The 13,110-nt window shown below is 40.0% G+C and overlaps 2 protein-coding genes across 4 annotated transcripts in view; both read left to right on the top strand.

Moving 5' to 3' along the window:
* Positions 1–5,199, top strand: part of camk2a (calcium/calmodulin-dependent protein kinase II alpha) — a 62,839-nt gene extending 57,640 nt beyond the window's left edge. For 2 of the 3 annotated variants that reach the window (XM_018752182.2, XM_018752184.2), the window contains 2 exons: positions 569–810; positions 1,705–5,199. In XM_018752182.2, coding sequence (XP_018607698.1) covers positions 569–801 — 233 coding nt within the window. In that variant the 3' untranslated portion in view covers positions 802–810; positions 1,705–5,199. The remainder of the gene's footprint in view (positions 1–568; positions 811–1,704) is intronic. The other variant, XM_018752183.2, reaches the window with a different exon arrangement.
* A 1,916-nt stretch (positions 5,200–7,115) lies between these two features.
* On the top strand, positions 7,116–8,402 carry LOC108934146 (uncharacterized). Its single transcript, XM_018751678.1, has 4 exons — positions 7,116–7,363; positions 7,582–7,761; positions 8,021–8,140; positions 8,224–8,402. The coding sequence occupies exons 1-4, from the start codon at positions 7,159–7,161 to the stop codon at positions 8,400–8,402; spliced, it is 684 nt and encodes a 227-aa protein (XP_018607194.1). The 5' UTR covers positions 7,116–7,158.
* Positions 8,403–13,110: the final 4,708 nt, after the last annotated feature.

Below are 13,110 nucleotides of genomic sequence, written 5' to 3'. Positions count from 1 at the left end.
ACCAGAGTATTAAGACAAAAGTGGTTCAGTTGAGGGAGATATTTAGCATATATGAATATATATACTATGTGTTTATACTCGAGCGCTCAGAGTCGTGACGACCCGAACATAGGAAAGTAATCCAGGACCAGATGAGGAGGTCAGTGCAAAGGAAGTTGGATGGCATGGTGGCACACCGCCTGGGTGGTACAAGAGGATGTGGGTTTGACCCCCGTTCAGTCTGTGTGGAGTGTGCATGTTCTCTCCGTGTCTGTGTGGGTTTTCTCCAGGTGCTCTGGTTTCCTCCCACACTCCATAGACTTGCTGTTCACCCATAGTGTGTGAGTGACAGAGAGAGTGTGTGTGTTCCACTGATGTATGGATGAGTGAGCCAGTGTAAGTAGTGTATCTAGCAGTGTAAGTCACTGCGGTGAATAAGGTGTGTGGGCTGATAACACTGCATAGAGTTCAGTGGAAGTCGCTTTGGAGAAAAGTGTCTGCTACATAAATGTAACTTTTGTTGCAGATGATTTCTTTGCTGCTAATCACTAGTGCGTTTACCTTACGTTTACAACGTTTTGCTTTTCAGTGTGGTCCAAGAACAGCAAACCTGTGCACACCACCATCCTGAACCCCCACATCCACCTGATCGGAGAGGAAGCGGCGTGCATCGCCTACATCCGCATCACCCAGTACATTGACACCAACGGCATGCCGCGCACCGCCCAATCTGAGGAGACTCGCATCTGGCACAGACGTGACGGCAAGTGGCAGATCGTCCACTTCCACCGCTCCGGCTCTCCATCCGCCATTGCCAAGTAAGTCTTTCAGGTGAGTGTCTCTGCATCCCTGCTGCAATGCTGAAAAGAACGGTCAGGTAGCAGGCTGGGTGCACACAGGTAGCGCAGTAATTAAGGACGCGGACTTGGAGCGAAATGTATTTTTCATGAAATGCTCCAGTGAAATATTCATCTGCAGGTGGATGGACATTTCAGCTCACTTTGGTCTCAAAAAATACATATATGCAAAAAAAAAATAAAAAATTTAGTAGACCACAATAGAAAAAATTTACTAACACTGCCATCTTGTGGCAAGGAGGTCAAACAATAAGTTCCCAAAATTAACAGCGGCCGTTGTTTACATTTACATTTACAGTAATTCATTTAGGAGACGCCTTTCCTCAAAGTGATACGCATCTCCGAGAACAAAGTGCAGAAGAGTGCAGAGTGCAAACAGAGTACATTACATCAGCAGAAGGAGAGATTTGGATACAAACACGTGATTCTTGAGTACAGCCAATTTGTCATGTACCATGGTATAACACAGTATACATTAAATGAGCAGCTGCATAAAGGCTTTTCCATTATTAAATAAATTGTTATTGAAAATTATTAAGCATAAAGACTCACATGTTTGTCATGCACTTATGAGATTAGACGAGATGGGAGACCAAAAGAAGTCAGTTCTGAGACCCTTCTTACATGCAGAGAGGGATTCAGCAGTTCTGAGTGATGGGGGGAGGTCGTTCCATGGCATCAGAGCCTGAACCAAAAACCCCTGCGTTTTTGATTTTGGACCTTTCATGCGTGGGACCACCAAACGTGCAGAAGTGGACGAGCGTACCAGTCTGGTTGGGGTGTAGCCATATGTTGCCACAAGTATCTATGTGACAAAATAAATAGATCATGTAATGCAGTATTGTCATATTGTCTTTATCTATTCCAGCTAAACAAAGGACCTGGGAGAACTGATCGACATGCCTCTCCAAGGCACCGGTGATCAGCTGACCGTGGGAAGTGTGGGATGCCCGTCGGCCTGAGAAACCACGCCCTCTGCATCTCATCTCAGACTTGAAATGTGCTTATATCTTTGCTCGATTCCTCATGAATGGTACCATAGAAATCACACATCTTCACTGTCATTCAGACGTGTATATACACTGTACATAAGTGCATATCCTGTATACTTACAGGGTCCAGCATAACATCATATTGTTGCTTCTTCCTGTGTTTTACTAAAATTTACCAGGCATGGTTATACATGTGTATATTTTTAGGTTTTACTTTTATCAGATCCTCAAGCTTCAGTTTCCCAACACTGGAAATAACCATGCTTTTAGGTCTTGTTATTTGCTTTCTCATATTATTGCAAGGAGCAATACCATCACTCTTAATCTATTTCTAGCCCAGTGACAATACCATACTAGTAAATCCCTTCAACTGCTTTTAAAGATAAATGAAACAAACATAATCAGACTTTGTTACACAATGTTATTCTAACCAGAAGAGGATGCTTGGTCCAAAGATAGTATTATAAATTTATTTCAGTACAGAAGCTTCAAATATTTTGGATCATCATTTTATTATGGAAAAGAGAACATTTTCCTTTACTCTGTGAATGAATCAAAAAACATAAAAGTTCATCATCTGAATTCCGTATTCATATAACCTGCATATTCGGCACCAAGACAAGTCGTCAGCTACATCTTTTTTTTTACATCCGAGGGAGTCACATTTTTTATAAACTGGTCATCATTTAATGCACAAATCTAGAAAGGCTAAAAATTTATTGAGCACTTTGGATATAACATTTTAACAGGTGACATCTAGATTAGTTCAAATAGTCTGGCCTAGACATGGAATTAAGGCACTTTTTGTTCTTCCGGTAGTCATACTGCGACGCGGTGTGGTGCAATCTAAGGCGAAAAGCAATGGCGATGAGGCCAGTGGCACAATGGGACTTTTGCAATAAAAGCGTTGGTCTTTTTTTATACGGAGCAGTGTTTCCAAACAAATTTCTGGTCCGAATCAGAAAGTGGCCATGGTAATTCTGAAATTTTTAATTCGCGTGGATCCGTCTTTCAAACTGGTAACTGGAAACCATCAACCAAAATGGTATCTTAAAGCAAACCTTTTAAATAGCAGGGAAAGAATGGAATGAAATATGATGTCGCAAAATTCTGATCGTATATACAGTATTTATTTGCATCGTCACACAGCCGTAGCTAAAATGAAAATTTCGCAAAGTTTTTACATGCGCCTGTTTTCAAACCAGTTTTCGGCTGGTGCTGGATGGGGGTGTGTGCAGACATGGACAGGTGGAGAGCAGAGCAAGACTTTCTAAGGATTCCTCCTAAGATGCGCTGCATTCGTATCCTCATCTACAGCAAGTGCTGAATAGGAGAGAAAAATCAAGCTTTTTGCTTCTTATCGAAGACCCCAGTCGTACATTGACGTTTGACAGATTGTGCGCTCGGATGAGAAAAAGGTGGGTCAACGGTGTGAACATCCACGCTGGCATCAGTATCAGAACTTCCATCAAACCAGCTTCCTGTTCCTGGGCTGTTTTTCGACATTTTTTTGCACAAGCGAATGCCTCCTCGAACCTTTTTCAGATGACTACATTGTGAGAATTGAAATTACAAGCTGATTAATAGTTTGTTCTCAAGCGTTTCTGTTAAAGCATGCAATTGTGTGATGGTGCAACTTTGTTCATACGTGTTCTTAAAAAAATGGGACTGAAATACACCTGAGACCGATGTATCATATCTCAACGATACCTGCTGAGGGGTCTGTAAATATTACGCAGTAGTACGATGAACATTAAATAATTATTGTATTAATGACTTCTATGTCTTTAACAAGGAATGGTGGACTTTATATATATATATGAAAATATTTTTTAATTACAATGATAAATGATGTCAAGAGCAGAACTTTTAGGGCTTTTTCGTTTGTTTTTCTGGAGTTCGGTTCGGGTTTAGTGAATTCCGATTGTGGGACCAAACTCCGGCTTTGTTTTTTGCCGATTTTATTTGTCTTACTTTATGTTCATAATCCACCCATTCGGGGTTTTTTAAACTACTTGTCATGCCTTTTTCAAATTAGTCCTCCCTCAGTGCGTTTATATATAGCACACCGAGTCTTGCAATTTTCCATTGCGTGGAATTGGCAGTTAATTAAAAACTTAGATATGGCTTTTATTTATTTATATTTTTTGCAGAAAAGCGGCATGAATTTGCTTTACAACTAACCCTAATGTGAGCATAATTTACTACAGTGTGCTCACTGATCTGAGGAATCTGTTTCCCAGTTATCGCTTGTCCAACAGGCTTCTATAGATCAATATATAAATTATTTTTTGGCCCACACTGGACAACGACTGGCCTTTCTTCGTTTTTACGCTACACCACAAAACGAGAGCATAGGCAGCATTGAGAAAAAAAAAAAAAGATGCAATCCCCAGTCTTTTTGATATCATTTATCATTTTACTTGATTTCTGGATATTTCGATTCTGCTTGCCTCTTTTTTTCAGCTGTACAATAACAAAGAGCGGAAGTACTCGAAGTGCTGTATGTGAAGTGCACACTTGTGCAAACGACAGGGAAATCGTGCGAGCGGCTCTGCGCTGACATGGTAATTCGAAGCGCCACGGTCAACGTTTGGCGAAAATGTTTGCGTTTTCCACGCGAAACTTGCCTCTTCAATATCCGAGGTGACGTTTTCTGCAAGTTTGGGAAAATCTGTTGCCCTCTGCCCCGAGTTTGGCAGACACGTAGGCCGTCGACGCGCTGGCAGACACGTGGGCCCGCACCGTGACTCAGTTTCCATGGGCGCACCGTGTTGTGTCGAGTCCACGCGCTACAGAGCGAACGTTACGCAGACCAATACACACACTCAGATTGGAGGCATTTTGGCCAAACTCCCTCGTACGCAATACGTTATTAATCGTGCAATTATTAACAAAAAAAATTATTCCGAACGGCCCGGTCTTGGAGCGCGTAGTCCGTCCTCCTAATCCATCCAAAGTATTACCCTCTCCTCTAATTAAAAATATAGTTCAGCTTCTTCTTCTTCTTGAGAGCTCACGTAATTCGTCTCAAAGTCTTACCACAGTGTTTACCCCAACAGGTTCACACCCCAGATCCTCGGGCTGAATGTTTTTCACTACGTGGTACTTCCTGTGTCGAGGTGCCTTCAGAAAGAGCCGTGAACTCTCAGAGAAGAACGCACAAAGTCAAACGGGATGCAGCAACACTAGGAAATGTAATGTGATTATGGTTCTGCATTAATAGTACTTATATTTTTGTGTCAACTGAATGACTGCCTTATGTATATCTTTTATAGGTTACCGATGTTGACTATTGTATCAGTGTAGAATGACGGTTGTTTCATTTTCAGTTGCTTGTCTTTTCGATTAGGAAACATCACTGCCAAGATCAGCACAATGAACATAATGATGTTTTCATAAATAAAACTGTATTTATGAATTACAACAGTGATTTGGATTTATTTCAGTGGTATTACCATGACAAATCCACACAATCCACGCTGTTCGGAATGCACGCACACACACACGCACACACACACACACACACACCAGCTGCTGGGTCTCACATCATAAATTTTGTAATTCTTTCAGATTCTCTTATTTTTATTTTGGCAGAAAAGAGAAGGAGTTATTTTGACTGCCACCGTTAATTTTAACAAGACATTCTTAGGTGTGTCTTGTTTCCTAGCACAGAGATTTGCACGCATGTAGGTTACCACGTTTCACACCATTTTCACACCCTGTAACTGCTCACACTCTGGCTGAGCTGCTTCAGTCTGCCGATGTCTCTGTGACAGGCTTGTCAGAAGAGCATGCAAACTTTCTCGCTGTTTTTACTGATTTTAATTTGCAGTAGGAATCAATGAATTAATGAACAGCAGCTTTGCCTCTTTTAAATGATTGCACAAGGACTGACTCCCTTTCCTAACAAAGTCCTTTTACTTACTGACTGCTATTGAAGGAAGAATGGATTTCCTGCCTGAAATAATGCTTCTCTTAACAGTAGCGCTACCTGGTAAGAACATGTATTTCTTCATGTCTTATTTCTGATGTGTGGCTTTGAGACTGTGATTCGAAGGACCAGACCATGTAGCACCGTTGCTTAGTCACCCAAGCGAAAGATGAGTCATAAAAACTTTGTAGGCAGAACATTGCAAGATAAACCATAACATCAAACACTGATGAAATGTCAAACTAAACAGTTTACTAATATAATAATTCATTTGCACGGAGTTATGCATTTTCCTGGCATTTTAGGAGGTGGTTATCAATGGGGTTCTGTTGAAACAATTTTATGTTAGGCTACTTGAGGAGCACAATGGCGCAGCGGGTCCTACTGTAATGTAAATGTAAACGCTGGTGTCTCACAGCTCTCGGGTTAGTGGTTTGGACAGGGGTTCCAGTCCGGCTCGGTCTATGTGGAGTTTCCCCTGTATATACACCTCTTTCCTCACACAGTCCAAAGACACCTGTTTCAGGTGAATTGATGAATTCCCATTACTCATGGTGTGTCTATAAGAATGTGGGTGTAACTGCCTTGTGATGGACTGGCGTTCTGTCCAGGGTGTTCTGTCCTTCATGACCTTCTGCTCTTGAGTTTGGCTCTAGACCATTACAATCCTACACTGGACAAGCAGTTATTGATAATGGATTGATTATATGACTCTGAAAACAAACACATCCGCACACTTTAAGAAGTTACACGCTAACACACATTACATGTATTTGCTTTTATAGCTGCTGCCAAGTCATGCCGTGCCACAGAAGGAAGAGCTGCCCAGTGCTACGCCGCTTTGGGAGAACCTGTGTTTCTGCATTTCATCATTGACCTTAAAAATAAAACATTTCGACTGATGAAAGACCATGTTCTGCTTCTACGTTCAAACAATAATGAAATGGAAAATGGCAAGAAATACAAGAACAAAAGTAACTCTTTCTTCAACGGGACATTCGAGTTGTACAATGTGGTGAAAAATGATTCTGGGAAATACTGCTGTGAAGTGTTTAATGCCGATGGAAGACAACACTACAGAGCTGAAATACAGCTGACTATTGAAGGTACCATTAACTTTTTTTAATATGACTCCCATTGCATCGTGTTACTCTGTATACGTACATTTAATCTTGTTTTATATGTTTTTTAAATATATATTGCAAGTATTTATCTGACTTGTGTTCTGCTGCTGTAACATAATTTCCCTTGTGGGATCAATAAAGTATATCTATCTATCTATCTATCTATCTATCTATCTATCTATCTATCTATCTATCTATCTAATCAATTCATTTCTTCCTCAGCCCTACTGCCAAAACCTGAACTATCCCAACTATGTTTACCCCACGGAGAGATGAGAGTGTCCTGTTCCTCTCGGGACGAATATTCAGAGCTACGGTGGACCCTGGAGAACCAGAACCTAAACAGGAATGTGGCCTATCTGAGCAGCCAAAGGGACACTGTCATACTGAAGGGGAACGTGTCTGGAGCTCTGGGCTGTGAAGTCAGGAATCATGTCAGTAACAGTACCAACACGCTCCAGATTGTGCCCTGTCCAGGTAGGGCACATATTCCAGCTCAAACATTTAGGGAGCTCACGTAGTTCACCGGGTTTATGGTCAAACCGTCATCGGCTAAAACTTCGTCCTCCAGCGTGGCGGTTCCAAGGATCTGTCTTTTCATAATCATATCATTATTAATATATAGTCATGTAGCTATTGTTAATAATAAAGGAAAGCTGTCAGTTTTTAATTATAGTCTGTGTGTGACTTTACAGGAATTGACACCGCTGTGACTTTGTGGTGTAATTCAGCGAACGGAACAGAGGTCTCATTCACGATCAGCGCTGCACACTCCCGCTCGGTGCCGAGTATCACCAGGATGTTTTTCACTTTTTCTGGGGAAGACCCGGTGCTTGTTATTTGCAACAGCAGAGCCGACATGCGGTACCCAACGGGTAAAAAAAATGATCAGCATTTTACTTTTAAATTTTGTGAAACTCTCCTCTTGGTTTGCTCATTAATTCAAATTAAATCAGCTCTATTTATTTTTGAGAATGTGGTCATAACATGTGCATTAGAAGCATTACCAAATTTCCCCCCCAGGGATCAATGAAGTATCTATCTATCTATCTATCTATCTATCAAACTGCAGGTCTCTTCTTGTGCATGACCCTCCCCTCCTCACGGACATGTCATGTTTTTGTGCCCTTGCAGTTATTTTATTGATATTAGCTGCCTCGGGAGTCTTTATAGCTGTTGCTCTACTTGCAAGAACATACTGTCTCCAAGTGAGGACCACCAGACACCGCAGTTCCCCATCAAGTCAGCAATCAGGTGAGCACATGTTCAAGGTGAACCTAAGAGTGTGACGAGGCCAGCGCTGCATGGAGTACCTTCTCTTGTCTCTCGCCTCTCAGATGAAGAGAACGTCCCTGAGCCAGTCTACACGCAAGTTAGTGTGAGGAAAAAGAAGAAAAGTACAGCAATAGAGCAAGCAGCACTAGAGGAGGTGCAGTACGGACAGGTGAAACTCAGCGAACATGATACCCTGTCTGACAGTTTAGGGATTTCTGTATATACTGTGGTTCGGCAATAGAGCTGATCATTTTGTGAAAATAATACTGTTCGATTTTTAAAGAAAGATTTAGGATCAGTTTCGGTATTTATGGCGTCTGCCTAAGGGAACCTGAGATCAATCGCTGAATAATTAGCTAAAAAAAAAAAACGTATTGCACTCTATTTCCTTTGTCTTATTCAACAGATGCTTTAAACAATGGGCTTTTCAAGATAATGAAAACGACAAAGTCCATAGAACATCTGACTCCTGTTTTTCTCAGGTTTTTAGATTGTATAATTTTTTTAAAAAAAATGCAGATACAATTAAAAAGCATTAACTTTCGATAAATATATAACTGAGATCTGTTAGATTTCAAACTTTCTCTCAGTAGTGGTGCTGTGATCCCTCAGAACTCATCGTAGACCCAGTGTCTTATAGTTACTCTTCTGTCTTCTGTCTTAACGTATGCGCTGAAATGTTTAGATCTTCTTGTTCAGATGAGTATCTATGACTTTTCTTGTTGGGTTTGGGCTTTATGGAATTCATATTCAAAGTTGAACATGAATCGTATAATATGCAGTCTAGACAAAACAAAAGAAGAAATCAAAAAAAAGAGATGAAGGCCGATTTTTAACTGATTATAATCAGTTATCTATAATTATAGATAATAAAACAAAACTTTATGAGAGGCCAGTTAATACACTTCACACTTGTCCGCATGTTTCAGGGTTGACGGTGACGAATGCAATGTACATTTAATAGCAACTTGGTGCCCATGAAATGTACATTTTATTAATGTCACATTTATGATACAGAGGTAAAGCACGGAGGTTCTCAATTCTGGCTGCGTTGTGGTGGAATGACCTCCCCCCCTCACTCAGAACTGCTGAAACTCTGTCTACATTTAAGAAGAGTCTGAAAAGGTGTAAATGTCCATGCACCATAACTTTATGATCATCCCCAGATAAGCCTTCACAGAGTCGCTACTCCTGTATTGTATGTAAATGTTTGTGTACCTTATACAAAAAATTGCAGGAAGGTAATCAGGATTTATCTATTCTGCGTTTTACGCGCCTACTGGAGCGATGAACATCGGTACATCAAGTGGAAAGTAACAAACTAGGTTTACTTAAGAGTCACATGTCTGCAGCCATGTCTCTTTCTCCTAATGTAATGCAGAAATTGTATTTCTCTGAGAAATATGTCGCTTTGGAGAAAAGCATCCGATAAATGAATAAATGTAAATGTATGTAACTGTACATACATGCCAGCTTACAAAGAAACTTTGTGATGTGACTTTCAAGAATTCTGTGAAGTTGCAAATATTTTTATCTCCAATTTCACATTTGCACGATTGCCGCGTGTCTTTCGTTGTAGGCTTTCCACTTTGTCGGCTGTGTCACGGCAGAACGACTGAACTTTGTGTTGCTTTTCAGTTATATTTTTCAGTTTTGCTATGAAAACGTCACTCCGATACCTGTGTAAAGAAAAGTGTTTTCGTGAATAAAACATTATTGTTCAGCGTATTTCTAAAGTTCTCGCGTGCGCTGTTGCGAAACGCGCTTTTACTTGGAAGTTCAGAAGTCGAACACGAATGCTTGAAATGCGGATACAATGTAAAATAAAAATGTAAGTTACACAACAAACATTCATGCTGCACCTGAGATTCATACTGTAGCATCATATTTAGTCACTATTCTATCAACAACTCTTGGGTGCTGAAAACACCACAAGAACTCACAGTACAACTAACTAAGATCTGGGTCAACTTTTTCACACCATATTCACACCCAAAAACCTGTTAAGACTGGTAGCAAATGTACAGATGAAAGTGGTGCAGCAGTTACAATATTTCAAATTCAGGAAAAAATCATTTTAAAAAACTAAAAAATTTTTCATTTCTTTTAATAAACACTTTATGTGAATAAGGGTACACATGTACATTTATTCATTTAACAGATGCTTTTCTCACCGTTCAAATAGCGAGGAGGTGACAGACGATTTTGACTTCATTGTCTGAAGGTATGAAAGACAATGAAACCTTGAACAAGTTGTACACATGTAAAGCTGTACAAGGTAAATGATATCAAAACATTTAGTTCTATATCATTTTCCCATGTTTATTCCGTCATCTGGGACTTCCAGTCAGCAGTTAACGTTTACCAGAGCTACCATATTCCTGCTGGTTAATCACTGAAGTTTTTACATGAATCAGTAAGTAATACATTACCATAACTTGCCTTAATGTTACAGTAACCATAGCAATAATAAAGATTAAATGGTGGAGAATAAAATGTAATTGTAAATCCCACAATGTAAATTATTCTAATAATGTCATGTCATCCATGGGGGTGTGGTGGGGCAGTGGGTTGGACCGGATCCTGCTCTCTGGTGGGTCTGGGGTTCGAGTCCCGCTGGGTATGCTTTGCGGCGGACTGGCATCCCATCCTGGGTGTGTCCCCTCCCCCCTCCAGCCTTACGTCCTGTGTTGCCGGGTTAGGCTCCGGTTCCCCGTGACCCTGCATGGGACAAGCGGTTCAGAAAGTGTGTGTGTGTCGTGTCGTGTCATCCAATGTCTGTCTGGTATAACAACTATGCAAAAAAAAAAATTTTGAAAAGTCATTCGAAAAAAAATTCCCTAGAAAAATAAATAAATTCAAATAGAGATATATTTCCACAGTAACAGTTGACAAGATAATTATATTTTGATAATGAATGCACAGAGGATAGGAAAAACACAATAAGGGGGTCCAGCATAAATTTGAATCTGGACAAAGCTGTGAAAAATAATCCTGAAAAGCATTACATTTCATTATTTAATTAAAAAAAAGAAATGTTGAAATAGCAAGGATGCAGCACTTTAATTTAATAAAACATGTCTGCTATAATATTTACTAATACTGTTTTCTGTAAGCACAGCTTCATGCCTCCATATCCCATAATGTTCATATGGTAAACCAGTTATTCTCAGTTTTTGGCTTAGCGGTTACATATATTTTCTTATCGTGTTGTTGCTTTTCTTCAAAGTGACAAAATTACAAAGATTTACGCCTTAACATGGCTGGGTTATTTTTACTGCAACAATTCAGGGTAAACACCTTACTCATGGGTACCAGAGCAGGAAGTGAGATATAAGCCTGGGTTCTTAGACTGCGCCAACCCACGGCGCTGTGTGCGGCCTCTCGGTCCCCAGTCCCCACATACACTGTAACTCAAATGGACTGTCTGCTACAGTATAATAAAAGGAATAAGACCTGAGCTTATGATAGTCAAGATTTCATGTTTTGTTTTGGTATAACAACAACAGAAAAAACCAACAAAGGAAACATTATGATACAGCTGCACAACTATTCCTCACACCGTTCATACCTTGGTAACTCAGGGTCAGCACAAAGTGTAGGGTTATTTCACTGTCAGTACATAGAATAAGAAATTGTTACAGCACTAGGTCTGCACTTTCTTGAAAGTATAGATTTATTACATGCATATATGTACTACAATTCTTGAAATAAATTGAGTATATATTTGCATCTAATCAGTCTTGTGCTTCCATATTTTCTTTTACATTAACATTTTATTTTATTTATCAGACGCTTTTCTCCAAAGTGACTTCCAATGAACTCTATGTAGTCTTATCAGCCCACACACCTTATTCACCACGGTGACTTACACTGCTAGATACACTACTTACGCTGGGTCACTCACTAACTGGGTTACAATGGTGAACCTGAACAGCATGTCTTTGGAGTGTGGGAGGAAACCAGAGCACCCAGAGGAAACCCACACAAACACGGGAAGAACACTCAAACTCCACACAGACTGAGCGGGGATCAAACCCACGTCGTCTGGCACCACCCAGGTGCTGTGAGACAGCAGCGCTACTCGCTGTGCCTGTTAGTACAAATTGATATTGAAATGCTTTTTAATCCATTTTCTAAGGATGGCCCATGCCCTGTTTCTACATTTCTGCCAAAGGAGTTGCAGCCACCACAACAGAAGTGAAGGCTGAACTGAAATGACAATTCAAGAACAGTCATGAGGGATTCTGCTGTACAACAGAGCTTTCACATGAGTTTACTGTGATTGACTGATTTCTCCACCACAAGGACTTATGAAATACAAGACCTTCGCTGAACGCATCTGCTCATACTGACATGTTAAAAATTTATTTGCAGCATTTACTGAAGTTCAAAAGGGGTTTAAATGCCATTCGGACCAAGACTCATCACTTGTGTGGTGTACTAGCTGGACGCTGTCAGTCACCAATCACAGGTTCAAGGGAATTCTGAAAATTTCCATATGTGCTTTTTGCAAGACTAAAATTCATTTTTATTAAATTAACAAAAATGAACACCCACATTTATGGCATTAACATCTTTAATATCCTAGAGGGCAGCAGGGAGCTGCAGTTCTACTGCTTTACCCCTGAGGAAGTGATTATTCCCAATAATAAGGTCTTATAGTGAGAGCGATGGTTATACAACTCAAACAAAATAACACTAATATTAATTCTCAGACATATTAATAATAATCATGCAATGCATTATAATAATGCAATATAATGCAGTTGGTTGTTGCAGATGTTTCAGTTCAGTTCAATTCAATTTATTTTTATAGAGTGTGCTTCTCATACAGTGACACAGAGTGATCATAAGCATAATGTAAATAAAAGGTTGACTATATATTAAATTAGCCTAATAACTAGAGAATTATTAAAGCTCTAAGTAAGCCAAAAAAATTTTCAACT

This window comes from Scleropages formosus, chromosome 4 (assembly GCF_900964775.1).
Source record: "Scleropages formosus chromosome 4, fSclFor1.1, whole genome shotgun sequence".
In the NCBI taxonomy this organism is placed as follows: domain Eukaryota; kingdom Metazoa; phylum Chordata; class Actinopteri; order Osteoglossiformes; family Osteoglossidae; genus Scleropages; species Scleropages formosus.
Note: the sequence above shows the minus strand (reverse complement) of the source record. Positions and strands in the feature narration are given on the sequence as shown.